This window comes from Sminthopsis crassicaudata, chromosome 6 (genome assembly GCF_048593235.1).
Source record: "Sminthopsis crassicaudata isolate SCR6 chromosome 6, ASM4859323v1, whole genome shotgun sequence".
Taxonomy (NCBI): Eukaryota; Metazoa; Chordata; class Mammalia; order Dasyuromorphia; family Dasyuridae; genus Sminthopsis; species Sminthopsis crassicaudata.
Window position 1 is genome coordinate 211,136,572 of NC_133622.1, and position 19,774 is coordinate 211,156,345.

Consider the following 19,774-nt stretch of genomic DNA (forward strand, 5'->3'; position numbering starts at 1 on the left):
ATGGGTAATTTTTTTTTACAACATTATCCCTTGTATTCACTTTTCTAAATTTTCCCCTCCCTCCTTCTACTCCCTCCCCTAAATGACAGGCAATCCCATATATATTAAATGTGTTACAGTATATCCTAGATACAATATATGAGTGTAAAACCAAATTTCTTGTCGCACGCTAAGAATTGGATTCTGAAGATATAAGTAACCTGGGTAGAAAGACAATAGTGCAAACATTTTACACTCCTTTCCTAATGTTCCTTCTCTGGGTATAGCTGTTTCTGTCCATCATTGATCAACTGGAACTGAATTAGATCTTCTCTATGTTGAAGTATCCACTTCAATTAGAATATATTTTCATACAATATCCTTGTTGAAGTGTATAGTAATCTCCTGGTTCTGCTCCTTTCACTCAGCATCAGATCATGTAAATCTCTCCAAGCCTCTCTGTATTCATCCTGCTGGTCATTTCTAACAGAGCAATAATATTCCATAACCTTCATATACCATAATTTACCCAACCATTCTCCAATTGATGGGCATCCATTCATTTTCCAGTTTCTAGCCACTACAAAAGGGCTGCCCCAGACATTTTGGCACATACAGATTCCTTTCCCTTATTTAGTATTTCTTTGGGATATAAGCCCAGTAGTAGCACTGCTGGATCAAAGGGCATGCACAATTTTATAGGTAGTTGAAGTCTTATGTCTCATTTTTAAGGTGTATGATAATTTTTATAATTTTCAACCTTTAATTCTTTGTTATAAATTATGTTAATATCAACAGAACATAGTTGTTCATGGGCAATTTATAGAATCCTACCACATCTCTGAGCCTCAAACACAATTTTTTTTCCTCCAAATCTGAAGGCAGTCAGGTTAGTGTGGGACCCTAGAGGATTAGATGAAGAACTTGGGAAAATTTTGCAGGGAGAAAGAAGACAGGGTAATATAATAACTGTTTAAATATTTTAAAAACTGTCACCTAGGAGAATTAAACTGTTCTATCTGGTTCTAAATGGTAGAACCCAGAACAGTATATAGGTAGAGGTTGCAAAGAGACAAATTTAATTTTTAATATGAGCTAAAACTTCTTAACAAAAGAGAGCCATCTTAAAATTGCATGGGCTTTCTTTTGAGTCTCATCTCACTAGTGGTCTTAAGCAAAGGTAGAAGGCTAATTCATCAGATATATGGAAGAGGGGACTAATTTACAGTCATGGATTGGATCATATGGCCATTTAGGTCCCTTTCAACTCTGAAAATCTATGTTTCTCTGAATTGAATTAAAAACACAAAGACAAGGATTATAAATTTGCTTATTTTGTAAAAAGTTTTTTTGTCCTTGTTTGCTCTGTGAAATCATATATTATAAGTTGACTAATATCTTTAAAAAGCAACGTTTAATTTTTTTAATGATCCCATATTCCATTCTCCACCAAAAAATCTCTCGTCTTTCAAGTTATCTTAATTAAAGTCTTACTCTGTCATTTTGTCATAGCATGAAAGGAACCTTGGTTTCTTGAAGAATATATACTAGGATATTGCGTGTTTTGGTAGTTTCTAGAAAAGATTCGAGTATTGGTCCTGTAACAGACTATTATTCTTTGTCTAAAGCCAATCTAAATATGTAGAGACTGAACATGGAAAAATTGGACTATTAGTTAATCATAAAGGGAAAGAAAAGAGGCATTTTCCAAGTACCTACTATGTGCCAAGCACTGTGCTGAGTGCTTTAAAAATATCTCAGCTGATACTCACAGTAACTCTGGGAGGAGATGCTTATAGTTGAAGACTTAACTGAGGAAAAAGAGATTAAAATGATTTGTCATAGCTAATAGGTATCTGAAGCTCAGGCCCACTATTCCATCCACTGTGCTACTTAGTTGCCTCTACATGTACAAAACAGCCTTGAGCACTAAGTGACTCCATTCTTCTCCAATGACTATCATTGACAAAAAGATGTGGGTGGTAAGGAAAGAGTAGAGCATCATGATCATTCTACAAATATCAGCTATTGTCTTAATGTGAAATCTTGTCTAATTATTAACAATTGGATATACTACTAGAAGAACTGAGCCACATCCAGATTGACATGATTACTTTGAAAGACATAATAAAAAAGGCCAGAACTAACAAGATTATTCAATCCCCAGATTCCCCTTAGACCTGAGGTGGGGTTATTTATTTTTCTTTTTTTTTTTTTTTAATAGTTTTTATTTACCAGATATATGCATGGGTAATTTTACAACATTGACAATTACCAAACCTTTTGTTCCAATTTTTCCCCTCCTCTCCCCTTTCCCCCAGATGGCAGGTTGACCAATACATGTTCAATATGTTAAAGTATAAATTAAATACAATATATGTATACATGTCCAAATAGTTGTTTTGCTGTACAAAAAGAATCAGACTTTGAAATAGTGTACAATTAGCCTGTGAAAGAAATATGGAGAAGTGGAAAATTTCTGTGAATGACTTGAGTCTTTTTAATTATCATAAACCCTTGAAAATCATACACTTCATTGCTAAGATAGACTAAATGGTAGTATAATGAAAACTACTAGAAAATGTGGTTAGAGATGTATGCTAAAAGTATCCAAAGGTTATAAACTTCTGAGACTTAAGACCGTGTACAAAGTGATCACCAAGCACTACTACACTCCAAAAAAGAATTGACTGTTTTGTAACAGACAGGAAATGACTGGTTATTGATAGGAGTTGCTTCAGGGTGAATTTCATTTGTATTTTTCCCAAATGATATTAGCACACACATTGGGTAAGATGTAAAATTGTCTCTGATAAAGCTAAGTTTAAAAAAAAAAAATTCTCATGTGAAAATAGAACTTTGAAATCCAATTTAAAATCAAATGACAAGGTTTTTTTTTTTTTTTTTTTTTCCTCCCTAAGAAATAGAAAATAGTTTCATTATATGAGTGTCCTATAATGTTTCATTTTATTTTGAAAAACGAAACAGCCTCAGCTGCAAGTTAAGCCTAAGTATGTCAGGATTAAGTTTTCATACACACACACACACACATACACACACACTCTCTTTCTTTCTCTCTCTCTCTCTCTCTCTTTCTCTCTCTGTCTCTCTCTCTGTCTCTCTCTCTGTCTTTCTCTCTCTCTCTCTTTCTCTCTCTGTCTCTGTCTCTGTCTCTCTGTCTCTCTCTCTTTCTCTCTCTGTCTCTCTGTCTCTCTCTCTCTCTCTGTCTCTCTGTCTCTGTCTCTGTCTCTGTCTCTCTCTCTCTCTCTCTCTCTCTCTCTCTCTCTCTCTCTCTCTCTTTCTCTCTCTGTCTCTCTCTCTGTCTCTCTCTCTCTCTCTCTCTGTCTTTCAGGTGTCTAAATTAGTCCTATTTACTCTGCTATAAATGCCCTGATTCCAGCCTATGAAAAACTGTTAATGAAATCTCCTCCTTCTTAACAGCTGTTCATGAAGATTTTAATAATAAGAAAGATTTTGACAGTTCATGTTGTAACTTTTAGAAAACATCAAAATATTTGCAGTGGGAAATGATTTTTTATAATAGCCTTTTATTTTAGCCATTATTTTTCAAGTTGTCTACATTATACCTCAAGTACTTTAATAAAATTATTTTCTTGTCTAGAAATCATTCAGAGTGATTATAAAGATGATAGATAATGGGAAAGGAAGAGAAAAAAAATAAGGATTTTGTTATGTAATAAATTTCACTCCCCTTTCTTAGCATTTGCTGTCATGATAATGGTATGTCCAATAAAAATTATTTAACAAAAGACAAATCACTAAAACTCAGATTATATGGTCATCATATAGCTATGTCTTTTTTTTTTTTTAATTCAGAGAACTGTATTGGTTTAATCAAATAAACATTCTTTGTATATTTATGCATGCATTGTTTTTGTTGGAAATGAGCCTTTGTTAAAGGTAAAATGAGATTACTGAAGCTATTAAAATTATAAATTATGTTATGTTATGTTGCCTGGAAGATTAATAGGATTTCATTGAGAACAGACTGTTTTTTGCCTTTTCTTTCTATTCTCATTGTTTAGTACAGTGGCTGGAACATCAAAAATACTTAATAAAATTTTATTGACTTGACTTGGGAAAAATAATTGTACAAATATCTGTAGTGTTGAGCCAGTAGGAACAATTGTACTTTTAAATTTTATTTCATCTTATTCACTCACAGGGGTGCTTATACTTAAAGTCTTATTATAATATCATAAGATTCTATGACACTGAATTTTGAAATCCTTTCTGAAATTGAAATCCTTACATGTCTCCCTCATTAGACCTATTCTTTGTCCTCCTTGCCTTGCATTTTTCTTCATTTTCCTGGTTTGTTCACCTGCTCTGAATTCACTTTCTTTCCTTCAGATGTTACATTGACCCCTTGAGTATGATCCCTGAAAGCTATGGTACTATTTTTCCTTCTTTTTACTGTCAAATTTCTGGAGTTATCTCCATCCACTGCTTTCACTTCCTTGCTATCTTTTTACTTTTCAGCACCTTCTAATCTGGTTTGTGATCGTGCAAAACAGTTAGATTTACAATCTAATTCCCATGATTCTTCTTAGTTTTCATTTCTCTTGTCTTGACTTCTGTTAGCACTGCTTTCCCCTTGTTTTTTTCTGTCTCTCATTGTGCTGTTTCATATCCATCTCTGGCACTTTTTATCATAATTGATCCTTGTAGCTCAGTATTGAGTCGTCTTCTCTTTCTCCTATGGTTATTTTATCTCCTCTAATGAGTTTATGTACTGTGGATGATTCCCAGATCTGTATATTTTGCCTTATTTGTTCTCCTGAAGCACAATGCTACACATTGCCTGCTGGACCTCTGGATATCTTGTAAGTCTCTCAAACTCTAAGACCGAAGTTGTCATAATTCTTATAAATCTTTTCTTCCTCCAAATTTAAAAAAATTCTATTAAAGATATTGTCATACTTTAAAACCAAGATTTATAATCTTGAAATCATCCTTGACTCTTCCTTCTTTAATTCTGTACTCTACTACATCCAATCAGTTGATTAGATCCATATTGATTAGATCGTTTATAATTGTTTCTTTTTCACAAGTTTCTCTTAAAACTTTCCTTTGAAACCATTCTCTTCATCACAGTAGTGAGAACTCTATTCTTCACACATCTAAATGTTTCATTCTTAGTGGCTACATTTTAGGAATAACATTGACAAGTACATCAGGATAGATTTACCAAATAGAAGATTAGAAACCAAACCATATTTGGTTGGGGGGAAAATTTTGGTCTGGATAAGAGACTTATTCAAATAGCTGAAAAGGTTTCATGTTGGAAAAAACATTAAATTTTTTTTAGCCTCAAAAGTGTAAAAACTGGCTTGAAGCTTAATATAAAAAAACCTGAGTTCTTGTCAAATAATCCTATCACTTCCTGGCAAATAGAGGGAGAAGAAATGAAAGCAATGTGAGATTTTATGTTCTTGGGTTCAAAGATCACTACAGATAGCAACTACTGCCACAAAATTGAAAGACACTTGTTCCTTGGAAGGAAAGCCGTGGCAGATGTGCACAGCACCCTAAAAAACTATCTATCACCTTTCCAACAAATGTCCTTGTAATCAAACTGTGGTTTTTCCAGTTAGCAGTATTTATCTGTGAGAGTTGAACTATAAGGAAAACTGAGGGCCACAGAATCAACACTTTGGAATTGTGGGGCTGGAAAAGGTTTTTAAGGGTCCTTTGGACAGTAAGGGGATCAAATGAGTCAGTACTTAAGAGAAATTAACTCACACTGTTCACTGGAAGGTCAAATATTGATGCTGAAACTTAAATATTTTGTATAATGAAAAGATGGGACTCCTTGCATAAGGTGTAATGGAAAAGTGAAGGCAAAAGGAAAAGTAGAGAGCAGAAGATGAGATGGATATTGCCACAGAAGGAATGAAAATGAACTTGGACTTCTGGAGATAGTATAGCATAGAAGGGCCCCATAGATGGGGTCACAAGGAGTTCAACATGATGAATAACTGGACAAAAACAATTCTAAAAAGACAGAGTTAAGAGCAAATAGTAAAAGCTGCCCAACAACTGATTCAGGCTATAGAGAAAACAATCTACAATGTAAGAAAAAGCATTCTAATAGAGTTATATAAAACACAAATGGTTTCTGTATGAAGATATATATTTAGAGTAAAAGGAAGATAGTGGACATTTAGCCCATTTTCTACAGAAGTTTATTGTGAGACTCAAATGAGCAAGTATAATAGTAAATACAATTAAAATTTATATAATGCTTTAAAGTTTTACATACTGATTTTGTCATAGCTCTGTGAAGTAGTGCTTAGGGGAAAAAGAAAGGCCATGGATTTGGAGGCAAAGAATCTGGCTTCTTGTCCCTTTTCTCCTGTTTATAACCTATGTGCCCTTGTGCAGCTCTTAGCATCAGTTTCTATTAAATAAATGATTTGGCTTAGTTGGCTCTAGGTTTCCTTCCGGCTTTAGATCTCTGTACCTGATATTCTCATTTTACAGTTGCAGCCTTGGACTCAGTGAAGTAAGTGATTTGTCCATGATTACAGTTAATAAATGTTGGAGCTAGTTTAGTTTTTTTTACTACTATGTCATAACACCTCCCTCTTTATACATATGTAAAATGCTTGAAGGACTATATACCTTTAAGCTATTATTATTACATAACAATCCAATTAAAAGAAATGTTAAGTTTTTTATCCACTGCACCACCTACCTGCCCTAAATGTTAAGTTTTTTAAAAACAGTTTTAAATTATTGTATAATTTACGCTCAAAAAATAATCAGCTGTTTCTTCACTAAAAAATATATCTTGATTTGATATAATTTATTCCTTGGCTGAATTTTATACATATATATATATATATATATATATATATATATATATATATGTATTGATCTCATTATTATATCAAGTTCAACAAAACAAGTTAAAGTTATTATGTCTTTTGAAATTTTACAAAATGTGTTTACATTTTCATTTACATTTCAGCTATTAATAATAAATTATTATTTATAGGTTAAACAGACTTGAAGGTAGTATTACTCTGGTCAAAGGAAGAATTGAAGAGGTCGATCTACCTGTTAAAAAAGTAGATGTTATCATATCAGAGTGGATGGTAAGTTATCTTTAAAAAAAAAAAATGTTGTTTGATATTACATCAATGTCAATGATGTCAATGAAGTTTAATTAACACATGCCTTGGTGTTAGAATCTGGAAGTTTCTTGTTGTGTACTCATTCTGTTGATCATATTGTAGGATCATAGATTTAGAGGTAGATTTGTTATTAGTGGCAGTAGAGTCTACCCTTCATTTTGCAGATAGGAAATGGAGAAATTGCCTCCTGTTTCTAATATTTCCTAGTAAATGTCATGCGTTTTACTTGCAAAATAATAGATTTTGGTTTTACATAATAAATACAGTACTCAAAAATTGCATTGCATAATGAAAATTATAATTATGTTTAAAATATATTTAAAAATGGAGATTTAAAAATGTTTTTCAGTTGTATTTCTAATTAGAATGCCATATTTTAATTTTTTCCTCCTATTCCTTATCTTACTATTATATTACAGAATTACAAAGCATTGATCTTATAAGATATTCCTTCAGATTCATAGAATTCCACGAGAGTCACTATGACAATCAATGCCTTCATGTAGATAGTGTCATTGCCCATGTTTGTTTCATATTGTTTCATGTTTATATTATGCCCCTGGGTCCAGCCTGCTAGGCCATTACATCAGTGACCTTTGTTCTATAACTTATTATGATGATGACAGTATATATTTTGAAGTTTATATTGAAATCATAAGAATGTAGGAGGAAAACATTTCTATTATTCATAGTTGATGAAAATGTATTATTCATTGTATTCAATGTATTGATGAAAATAAAATTTAAGTTGATATATATCTGGCAGGGAATCAGATGAGGTAGAAAGTAGTAACTCCATATGACTACAATATTTCATTACATTTGTTTTGGATTTTTGAACACAATTTTTGACATTAGGTGGTTTTTTTCTTTTTCAAGTTTGTATGTTCCCTAATTAAAAGCATTAATAATTTCTGAATTTAGCCAGGAGCATCTAAAGATTGTAGCTTTAACATAGAAATAAATCCTCAGCCTGAAGCCAGGATCAGTGAGTCAGTGAGCCTAATAATTATTTTTTTGTTTCTAAGAAAATATTTTCCTTTCTTTACCAGGCTATCCACTTTAGTCAAACTTAATTGTCCCATATTTCTTTCCTTAGAGATATTACAGCTTTGTCGCCTAACTCCAGGGTCAAATGATCTGAACCATTTTTTTAGTCAGTTTTGAATTTAAAAAATAGCTGTGAACTAAATTAATGCCAGCTATCATCAAATGCAAAATGTTAATTTCATAATTGTATTCAACTCTCTTAGCTCTCTGTAACCAGTCCTAAGCCAGATTACCCTTATTCCTGTTATTCATCTAGTTTACAATAATTTTATTCATTATCCCTTATATGCTTTAGTTTGTTGTTGTTGTTGTTGTTGTTGTTTTGTTTTGTTTTTACTAGAATAGTCATAAAAATCACAGTGTGTAATCACTAGAAAACTTGAGAAAAGTATTTGGTCAGCCAACATCATGAGCCTATTACTTATAGTATATGCTTCTTAGAAAATAATACTTATACCTTATATTTTACATTTATTAATATATCCATTTTGCAATACCTAAATTATTCCTTTTTTATATAATGAAAAAGGGAAGAGACTTTTTATTTATGAGATTATAAAGGAAGGCTTTCTTCTTTGGACTTCCAGAGAGATGTTCTTCATCCTCCAAAGGGGGCTTCTTTAAGATAGGAAATATTGAGTTGTCTGAGCCAGATATTGAAGAAGTAATTTCATGTATGTATTTCATTTTGGCATATTCTACAGCAGTAGGTGCTTAAGAAATTTTGATTAGGAATTTATATGACTAAAAGGAAGATAAGATCTCCTGAGGATTTCCCCAGCCAAGGAGATAAGCCATAATAATTGGAAAGTAATATATAAATATGGTGACTTTTATGTCTCTCTCTTCTCCTTTCTTACTTTCCTCTCTCCTTTTTTATTTCTAAGAAGTGATTTAGCAATTTGACTTAATCAGATTATAATTAAATATTTAGATGCCTACTTTGTATCAGGCACTGTGCTAGGCATTAGGAATACAAAAACAAAAGTAGAATAATATCTACTATTATGTTATAATGGGAGGAAAAAATAGGCCCATTATATAGATATTAAGTTAACCTTGGGGGAGATTGTTGGGGAGAAAGTGGTGCATGAGTGCATGATACATGAGAAAGTGGTTCCCTCTTAAAGGACACCATGAATTCCCAGAGTAGGTAAGGGAGACAACCACGCAGGTTGACCGGAAGAATGATAGGAGGGAGGTGCCATATGTAAGGAATAGCACTGCCATTTGACTAAACTATCAAGTACGTGAGAGGGAGTAGTATCAAGTAAGTTTGGAAATTTGTGATGAAGCTAGAACATGAAGAACTTTACTGTCAAACAGGAGCTTATACTAAAATTTAAAAGCAATAGGGAGTCATTGAGGTTACTGAGTGGAATGGGATGAGGTGGAGAGATGTGGTCAAATTTGTACTTTAGGAAAATCATAATGACTTTTGTGTGGTGAATAGTTTGACATGGGGAGAGAGCTGAGGCTTTTGCATTAGTCCTGCAATGAGGGTGATGGCTGCGTGAGCAGAGAGAAAGGGATGTGTGTAAGAGATGACATTGAGATAGAAACCGGAGGATTTGGCAACTGAGTGGCCATATGAGATAAGGGAGAGTAAGACAAAGAGATAGCAGTGTTGTGACCAGAAGAATATTAGTGCTCATGGAAGAAATAAGGAAGTTCAGAGGGTGAGCAAGGAATAGAAGGTAATGAGTTCTGTTTTTCTCTCCCTCTCCCTCTCCTCTCCTCTCCTCTCCTCTCCTCTCCTCTCCTCTCCTCTCCTCTCCTCTCCTCTCCTCTCCTCTCCTCTCCTCTCCTCTCCTCTCCTCTCCTCTCCTCTCCTCTCCTCTCCTCTCCTCTCCTCTCCTCTCCTCTCCTCTCCTCTCCTCTCCTCTCCTCTCCTCTCCTCTCCTCTCCTCTCCTCTCCTCTCCTCTCCTCTCCTCTCCTCTCCTCTCCTCTCCTCTCCTCTCCTCTCCTCTCTCTCTCTCTCTCTCTCTCTCTCTCTCTCTCTCTCTCTCTCTCTCTTCTCTTTGATTAAAACTTTTAAACCACATATGTGAATAATTCTTCAACATTAGCCCTTCCAAAACCTTGTGCTCCAATTTTCCCACGTTCCCCCATTCCCTCCCCTTGATAGCAAGTAGTTGAACATATGTTAAACATAGTAGAAATATACGTTAAATCCAATATATGCATACATATGTATACAATCATCATGCTGCACAAGAAAAATCAAATCAAACCATTAAAAAAAAGAAAAAGAAAAGGCGAAGCAAAAATTGCAAACAAACCACAACAAAAGGAGTGAGAATGCTATGTTGTGAATCACATTCAGTTCCCACTGTCCTCTCTCTGGGAGTAGATTGCTCTCTTCATCATTGAACAATTAATTGGAACTGGTTTGAATCATCTCATTGTTGAAGAGAGCCATGTCCATCAGAATTGATCATCGTATAGTCTTATTGTTGCCATGTATAATGATCTCCTGGTTCTGCTCATTTCATTTCTGCATCAGTTCATGTGAGTCTCTCCAGGCCTTTTTGAAATCATCTTGGTGGTTGTTTCTTATGGAGCAATAATATTCCACAACATTCATATACTATAATTTATTCAGCCATTCTCCAACTGATGGACATCCATTTAATTTCCAGTTTCTTGCCACTACAAAGAGTGGTTGCCATAGACATTTTTGTACATGTGAGTGCCTTTCCCTTCTTCAAGAGTCTTTGGGATAGAAGCCCAATAGAAACATTGCTGGGTCAAAGGGTATGCACATTTTAATAACTTTTTGAGCATAGTTCCATATTGTTCTCCAGAATGGTTGCATCTCTTCACGATTCCACCAACAATATATATATATATATATCAGTGTCCCAGTTTTCCAACATTTTCTCCAAAATTCGTCATTATCTTTTCTTGTCATCTGAGCTAATCTAACAGGTGTGTAGCAGTATCTCAGAGTTGTCTTAATTTGCATTTCTTTGATCAATAATGTTTTAGAGCATTATTTCATATGACTTAGAAATAGTTTCAATTTCTTCATCTCAAAATTATCTATTCATATCCTTTGACCATTTATCAACTAGAGAATGGCTTGAATTCTTTTAAATTTGAGTCCATTCTCTATATATTTTAGAAATGAGGCCTTTATCAGAATCTTTGAATGTAAAAATGTTTTCCCAGTTTCTTCCCTTCTAATCTTGTCTTCATTAGTTTTGTTTGTACAAACCCTTTTTAACTTAATATAATCATAATCAATAATAATATATCCATGTTGTGATCAGTAATGATCTCCATTTCTTCTTTGGTCACAAATTCCTTTCTCCTCCATAGATCTGAGTGGTAAACTAGCCTATGTTCTTCTAATTTGTTTATATCATTCTTTATGTTTAGATCATGAACCCCATTTTACCTTATCTTGGTATACAGTTTTAGGTGTGGGTCTGCACCTAGTTTCTGCCATACCAGTTTCCAATTTTTCCAGCAGTTTTTGTCAAATAGTGAATTCTTGTTCCAAAAGCTGGGGTCTTTGGGTTTGTCAAATACTAGATTCCTGTAATCATTGACTATTTTGTTCTGTGAACCTAACCTATTCCACTGATCAACTTCTCTATTTCTTAATACCAAATGGTTTTGATGACCGCTGCTTTATAATACAGTTTTAGACCTGGTACAGCTCAGCCACCTTCCTTTACATTTTTTCATTAATTCCCTTGCAATTCTTGACCTTTTGTTCTTCCAAATGAATTTTGTTGATATTTTTTCTAGGTTAGTAAAATAGTTTCTTGAGAGTTTGATTGGTATAGCACTAAATAAATAGATTAGGTTAGGTAGTATTGTCATTATTATATTTGCTTGACTTGTACAAGAGCAGTTAATGTTTTTCCATTTGTTTAGATCTGGCTTATTTTGTGTGATAGAATCCCAAATATTTTATATTATTGTCAGTTATTTTAAATGGAATTTCTCTTTGTATCTCTTGCTGTTAGGTTTTGTTAGTGATATATAAAAATATTGATGATTTATGTGGATTTATTTTATATTCTGCAACTTTGCTAAAGTTGTAGATTATTTTCAATAGTTATTTAGTTGATTCTCTAGGATTCTCTGAGTATGCCATCATATCGTCTGCAAAGAGAGATAATTTGGTTTCATCATTACCTATTCTAATTCCTTTAATCTCTTTTTCTTCTCTTATTGCCAAAGCAAGCCTTTCTAATACAATATTGAATATTAATGGTGATAGTGGGCAACCTTGTTTCATCCCTGATCTTATTGGCAATGGTTCCAGTTTATCCCTATTACATATGATACTTTCTGATAGTTTTAAATAGATGCTACTGAAAAGTCATCTCTTGTAAAAGTAAAGAATTGTGCCTGTAGAAAATTGAATATAATGTCATATTTTTTGATTCATGTGTTTTGCTGAATTCTAAGGATGGGCTTTCCTTAAGCAACAGGGAGGAAACTATATTATGAAACATAGTTGGTGTAAAATAATTTGAATTTTAATTGTAAAGAGAGGATGAGGATTTTAAAAATCCATTAAATTTAGCAATTGAGTGGTTTTTGTTAACTTTGTAGAAAACAGTTCTCTTTGAATGAAGTTAGATACTACATTGCAAAGCATTTAGAATAGAGCAAAAGGAGAGGAAATGGTTGCAACACACATGCTGAGTTTTGCTTTTGTTTTTTAATTTTGGTGAGGAAGTAGAGAAATAGAAAGTGATTATTTAAGGGAATGGTAGAATTTATTGAGGATTTTTAAAGGATGGGTAAAACTTGGAGAGTTTGTAGCAAGCAATAACAAAGGAATGCAATAGTTTGCAAGAAATTAAAGATTGGGAGTGGGGAGAATGATCTTGGGGACAGTATGCTGGAGAAGGCAGAAAGGAATGTATATGTGTAGAATATATGCTTCATGAGAGGAAGCATATATTCATTAGGGTTGGAATAAAGGAGAAACTAGTGGAAGGAGAATGTCGAGGACTTGTGGAAAAAGGAATCTCATAATGAATGATCTTGTTTTTCTCAGTTGAGTTCAGGTAAAAGTCATGTGCTTCACCTGCATAATATGATTGGGCAGTTGTACATCCCAAAACTGAAATGGATATCCAGCAGATTGTGCAATAGGCCACTATCATTGGTTAACTAAGGTGTTTTAGCTCTGCAGTTCCTCTTCACATAAAATAATATTAAGGCTAATTTGAGAATTTTCCTGACCAAATGTCATATTGAGTCATCTGGGCAGATGGGGAAATATCATTCATAGCAGAGTTATTTAAACCCTTGGCACCACCAATAGGACACTTTAGCTGAACTGATTTCCCTGAGCAACAGATGGTACGAACTGGTGCAAATCTATTTTGAACTGGAACAAGGTTTACTTTCTAAAAAGCATCTAGTGTTTTTAAGTTTCCCTTGTTGATTGATTTGAATAGGTGTCAATTAGTGAATGCATTTTTCATATCCAGAACTTTCAACAAAGCAACACTTAAAAATATATATAAGTATCCTTTTTCTTTGAAAGCGTGAAAATTATAAGGAAATAGGGTAATTTAGGATGCATGATTCTTAGACACACTATGATTTTTATTCTTCCTTTGTTTTGCTAAATAGTATTTAAATTAGGAGGGGAAAACATACTTTAGTTTTGGACACAGATGTTTAATGGATATGTAATTCATTGTAGCAGTGATAGACATAATATCTTGCCATGATACATATCCATTTTATACTGCCATGGTCCACTAATTATGCCATGGCTTGCTGCAGATAAATGCTTTGTCTACAGCTCTGGGTACAGCTGTTTATGAATTTTACTTATTGTTTTTGATAGTATTTTATTTCAGTAAGAATTAAATTTTATAAGCAAATCATAATGTTTGCTTCTCATTTAGTAGTTTATTATTTGGACTTCAATCTTTTAAGACTATCTGGCCTCATCAACACCTTTCTTATTTCTGTTAATAATAGCAGTTCTCATTTTTTAAAAGTATGTTTTCTTAAAGATGTACTTTTTTCAAATCCCAATTTCATTTAATATCTTCCCCCTCTCTCTTCTTGAAAGATAACTCACATATCAAATAGTGTTTTTAGGGACAAAAAATGAAAAAGGAAAAGTCAACATAACTGGTCAGATCATCAAGAAAAATCTGAAAATATGTACAGTGTTCAACATTTTTGGGCCTCCCAGTTCTGCAAAGGCTTAGTGGGAAAGTCTTCTCATATCTCTTCTTTTCAGAACCATGCTTGTGCTTTGTAATTTTGTATCATTTGCTTTTAATTTTTTTGATGAGGTTCTTTGTATTTACATTTTATGTATATATATATATAGGGTTTTTTTGTCTCTTGCTTCATTCTACATCAGTTTGAATAAATCTTTTCGTGCTTCTCTGTATTCTTCACGTTCATCATTGCTTCCAGCACAATAATATTCCATTATATTCACTTGCCATAGTTTGTTAAGAAATTCTCCTATTGAATATTAAATCTATTTTGTTTTCAATCCTCTGCCTGTTCAAAAAGTAAGACAATTTTCATTTACATACCTTTTGTACTATACAAATAATCCTCACAATAATCCTGTGAGGGATTTGTGGAATTGGTTATTATCTCTATTCTATAGATGAGAAATTTGACGTTAGATTTTTTTAATGTTATTTGCATATCTTATATTGAACACTCCAAAAAGCCTCAAGAATATCTCAGTAATTCAAAAAAGGTGGTTCTGATTATTCACCATGGGAAAAAAAGGGGAACCAATACAGACAGTACTCTAGGAATATTTGAGGGAGAGAATCATTTTATCTGCAGGGAGGAACAGGCAAGCCTTCTCTGAGTTGTTCTCAGAATCTGAGAGGAACTGATTATATAGTTTCACTTTAGTGTAGATCATACAAGAGGAAATAATGGGGAGTAAGACTGAAAAGGGAGGTAGAGCCAGCTGGTGAAGCCTTATTGTGGAGTGGGAGTGTGTTCTAAAAGAAAATAATTGAACCTTTTGAACAAGAGAATAATGTGATCAGATATTTCCTGTAGAAATGTTTTTTAAGCAAGTGTGTGAAGGATAAGTTGAAGAAGAGAAAGACCAGTAATAAAGACCATTAGAAGATCATTAAAATAGTCAATGTAGGAGGTATTGAAGAATCTGACTGAAATAGGGTGGGTCTGACAGATCGAGGAGGCAAAATCAGTAGTTGATCCCTGTAGTTATTAATGCTCTCTCTCCTTTTATATTTATTGTCCAGTGTTTCATTTGTGTCCAACTTTTTGTTAACCTACTTTGCATTTTCATGGCAAAAATACTAGAGTAGTTTTCTGTTTCTTTCTCTAGCTCATTTCCTCTAGATGAGGAAACTGAAGCAAATTAGAGTTATATGACTTGCCCAGAGTCATACAGCATCATACAGATAAATCTGATTCCAGGCCTTACGCTCTATTGCTCTAAATAGAATATAATCTGTGAGTTCAGAGATTACTGTGTGTGTGTGTGTGTGTGTGTGTGTGTGTGTGTGTGTGTGTGTGTGTGGTGTTTGTTTTATCCCCCATATAACCTTTTAAGATTTTTTTTTTCCATTGAATTTAATTGGTAAAGAATGAGGGAGTGATCAAAAGTATAGAATGAAGAAAAGTCAAGATTGAGAATTTGGTGAGGGAAAGGGTGAAGTGGTTTATTGGTTTATGCTTAGTAAGTAGGTAATTCACATTGCTTGAGAAATCAGTTTTGGTAGGATAGTGAAGAAAGAAACCAGAATTCTAGATTCTGAGTAATCAATGAGTAGAACAATATAAAATATACTTTCTGGATGTTTGGTAATGGAAGAGAACATAAAAAGGATAGTATTGGAAATTGAAATTTGTGAAATTTTCTGGTGGTGAGGATATTTACATTTGTATAAATTCCTTAAGGTGGGTTTAGGATAAGTAAATTCTTGTTTCTTCCTGTTATAAATGCTGATATTTTAATATTTAAAAATCACTTTTCACCATTTTCTACTTTACTCTGCTTTAACATTTGGATAAATTAGATTTTTACTTTAATCAATACTAAATTTTAATATTGCTTCTTCTTTTGATAAAGCAAGAATTCTTTAAAGAATTGACTCTTTGTACAAAAATTTATCTATTAGTCCATAGTGGTCACTGTTAAGTTTATCATAAGCTTAGAATTAGGGATGATTCTCACTTACCTGCCTCATTCAATGGTCCAAATATGGTACTGTGTTTTGATTTTACTGCATCAGCCTTCATATACAACAATTTATGACTTATCTCAGAGAAATTGAACTCTGCTCCAAGTGAATGCTGGTGGTATGAGACTGTCATCTAGTGGCAACAAAGACAACTGCAGACTAGCTTTTTTTTTTTTTTTCCCCTGACAATTGGGGATATTGAGAATATTTTCTTTTCTTCATTCTGCTTTACATCTTGATTTCTACCCTCATGTAACTTTTTGTATTTTTTTGAATGTAAACTAAAATTTTCCTTGAAAAATGTTTTTATTCTAATATTCACTAGCCTTATTTGGAAATAAAAATCAGAATTCACTATAGTATATTTGGTTTTGACATTTTAGAAATTTGTTATTTTGGAATATGTATTCAAAACTAATTGTGGATGATAAAAAAGGGTTTTTTATATGCATATGAAAATAATCTGAAATTTAGTATATATTACTTCCATTTCTGTAGTCTGTAGTTCACACTGACATTCTCACTATTCATCAAATGGGATATTCCTTCTCTTACATACCCATAATATGTAGTGCATGTACTAGCTGTCTTGCATGCCTGGAATGTATTCCTTCCTTATCGCTGTCTCTTAAAATCCTTAGGTTCCTTTAAAATCAGCTCAGCTGCCAACTTTGTCACGAAGCTTTCCTCATCTTCATATCTACAGTATCCTTTCCTCCTCTGCTTTGGGACCCCTAACCTTGTTTTGTCGTTTTTTTTCCCTCCTTACCATGACTTCCCAAGTCTGAACTCTCTGCATGGGCATACCCCTTTCCTAACAGAGCCTATTCCCTTTCCCATCTTGACCCCCTTAGTAAACCATTTCAGGTCTACACTGTTCTTAACATTTGACTGCCTTTCCTCATCCTGTTACCTCATCTCTGTCAGTCTTCTGCTTTTGTTTTTATTCACGTAATGCTAAGTTCACAAAACTGTGCTGTCTGGGTCATCTCAAGTAAGTCCTCCCTGCAGCAAGGCAATTTAAGCCTTCCTAATTCACTGTTCCACTCAACACAGCAACTTTTCCAAACCCTTTCACAAGCTTCCTATAGTTCATTTTTCCCTCTTAGTAAATTTGGGAGACTGGAAGATTGGTAGTACAATGAACAGTAATGGGAATGTTCAGAAGGAGGGAGGACTTAGGGAGTGAGAGAAGAGAATATGGATCAAAAAGGGAAGTCATCCCAGGACAGAGCCTTGTGGGACAACCAAGTGAGACAATGTAGAGAGGAAGAGAAAGGATCAGGAGGCTGTGACGTGGTTGAAGAGTTAGTGAAGGAAACTGGGAAACAGTGTTTTAGACAAAGGGGAGAAAAACCAAGAGAGAACTAAAGAGCAGGGAGTATGCAGAAGATGGCTTCTAATCATAGGATTGCTGTTTAATTTCTTTAGTAGTCTTCTAATTTCTAAGCTTGTGAAAACCTCACCCTCTGACTCCTCATGAAGGAAGTTATTACCTTCTGGGGTAAACTCTTCTTAGGGTTTCTTATCCCCAACAATAGAATAGTAGTTCCTGATAATGCTTTCTAAATCCTTTTCTGTTCCTGATTTTGTTACAGTTTTGGGAACTCTTGACATCAATTTTGCCCTCTGGAGCCAAATTGAACAAGATTATTTAAGAATACTTCAGAAATTTGAAACCATTATTATATCTTTAATGTTTCTTCTCTTTTCTTTTTTTTTTTTAAATAATTTTTTATTATATATTTTTTATAATATTATCCCTTGTATTCATTTTTCCAAATTATCCCCTCCCTCCCTCTACTCCCTCCCCCCGATGACAGGCAATCCCATACATTTTACATGTGTTACAATATAACCTAGATACAATACATGTGTGTAAATACCATTTTCTTGTTGCACAATAAGCATTAGATTCCGAAGGTACATGTAACCTGGGCAGACAGATATTAATGCTAACAATTTACATTCACTTCCCAGTGTTTCTTCTCTGGGTGTAGCTACCTCTGTCCATCATTGATCAACTGGAAGTGAGTTGGCTCTTCTTTATGTTGAAGATTTCCACTACCATCAGAGTATATCCTCATACAGTATTGTTGTTGTTCTTCTCTTTTCTTTGCTCATTTCTTTAAACTCATTCCTTCAGTTGTCAATGGCCTTTTTTAAAGTGTGTAGTACATAAAACTAGAAGAAAATGTGACATTTCTAATCTGGGTCTAGCATATCAGGGGGCTGTCACCTCTTGCTGTGGACACCATATTCATGACCTTTTTTGTTGTCATAACACATTGTTGGTTCAGTGACTTTGCTGTAAGTGACTGTAATTCCCATATGCTTTCCCTGTATTTAGCCATTTCTCCCCTATTTGGTACCTGTTTAGTTGATTTTTTTAGCCCAGATCTAAAAAATAACAAGTCATGTTAACTTTGTTTTACCATTCTAACCTTTTAGGGTTTTTATAGATATCAATTTTGTGGTCCAGTGTATTAGATAGCTTCTCAATTTTGTGTCACCTGGGACTTTAACAAGCAATAACATAGATAAGAAAACTGAGTCATACAGATGTTTGGTGTCTTGTGTAGGGTTTCCCAGCTAATAAGTGTCTGAACTTAGATCTTCTTACTCCAGACCTAATGTTCTACCCACTGTGCTACCTGGCTGTGCTTTCTTATTTTAAAGATTCATAAACTATCCCTTTTAAAGTTATTTCTAGAATTTTTCCAGGAATTAAACTGCCAACCCTATGGATTACAAATTATAATGTCCATCTTTTCTTTTCTGAAAATTTGGGCAATGGTTTCTCATCTCCAATCCTGTGTCTTTTCTTAATCTTTGAGGGAAAGAAGGTGACTATTATTGATTCTTGAGTGTATATGTAGGTAGATTATCAAAGTAAATTTTGTATTCTTTACTGTAAAGATTTTTAGTTCTCTTTTGAAGTGATGATATAATCACTCCCTAAAGTCAGAGTCCTATGAATGTGTCTGGATATATCTTATTTGTGTTTTCAATAGCTCGTATCACATTTCAGCTATTAACTTTTTCTTTTAACTCTTTTCCCCATCTATTTATTTAAGTTCACAGTAGGGTATGAATATAAATACAATCAGTTTCTTTTTTTTTTTTTTTTTAAGGTATTTGAGCTTGAAACGTATATAACAAATTGTTTCCTTTATGTGTTTTTGAATTAATTCTCACATAATAGAGTCTCTAAGTCAAATAACATGATATCCAGCTTTAGTCATGCATTCCAAGATGAGAAATAAGAAAGATTATATTGGAAATTTCCTTAACTCCATAATTGAAACAATTTTCTTCATAGCATGAGCGTGTCATAACTCTGCTTTGCATTTTTTGTTTCTAAATTTTATATTGTATACTAAAACTAAAGAATA

At 33.6% G+C, this 19,774-nt stretch overlaps 1 protein-coding gene across 1 annotated transcript in view; it reads left to right on the forward strand.

Moving 5' to 3' along the window:
• The window catches only part of PRMT3 (protein arginine methyltransferase 3), a 141,207-nt gene that overhangs the window by 38,503 nt on the left and 82,930 nt on the right, over nucleotides 1–19,774 (forward strand). Inside the window, exon 10 of the mRNA XM_074275636.1 lies at nucleotides 7,004–7,103. Within this exon, the coding sequence (XP_074131737.1) occupies nucleotides 7,004–7,103 (100 nt within the window). The remainder of the gene's footprint in view (nucleotides 1–7,003; nucleotides 7,104–19,774) is intronic.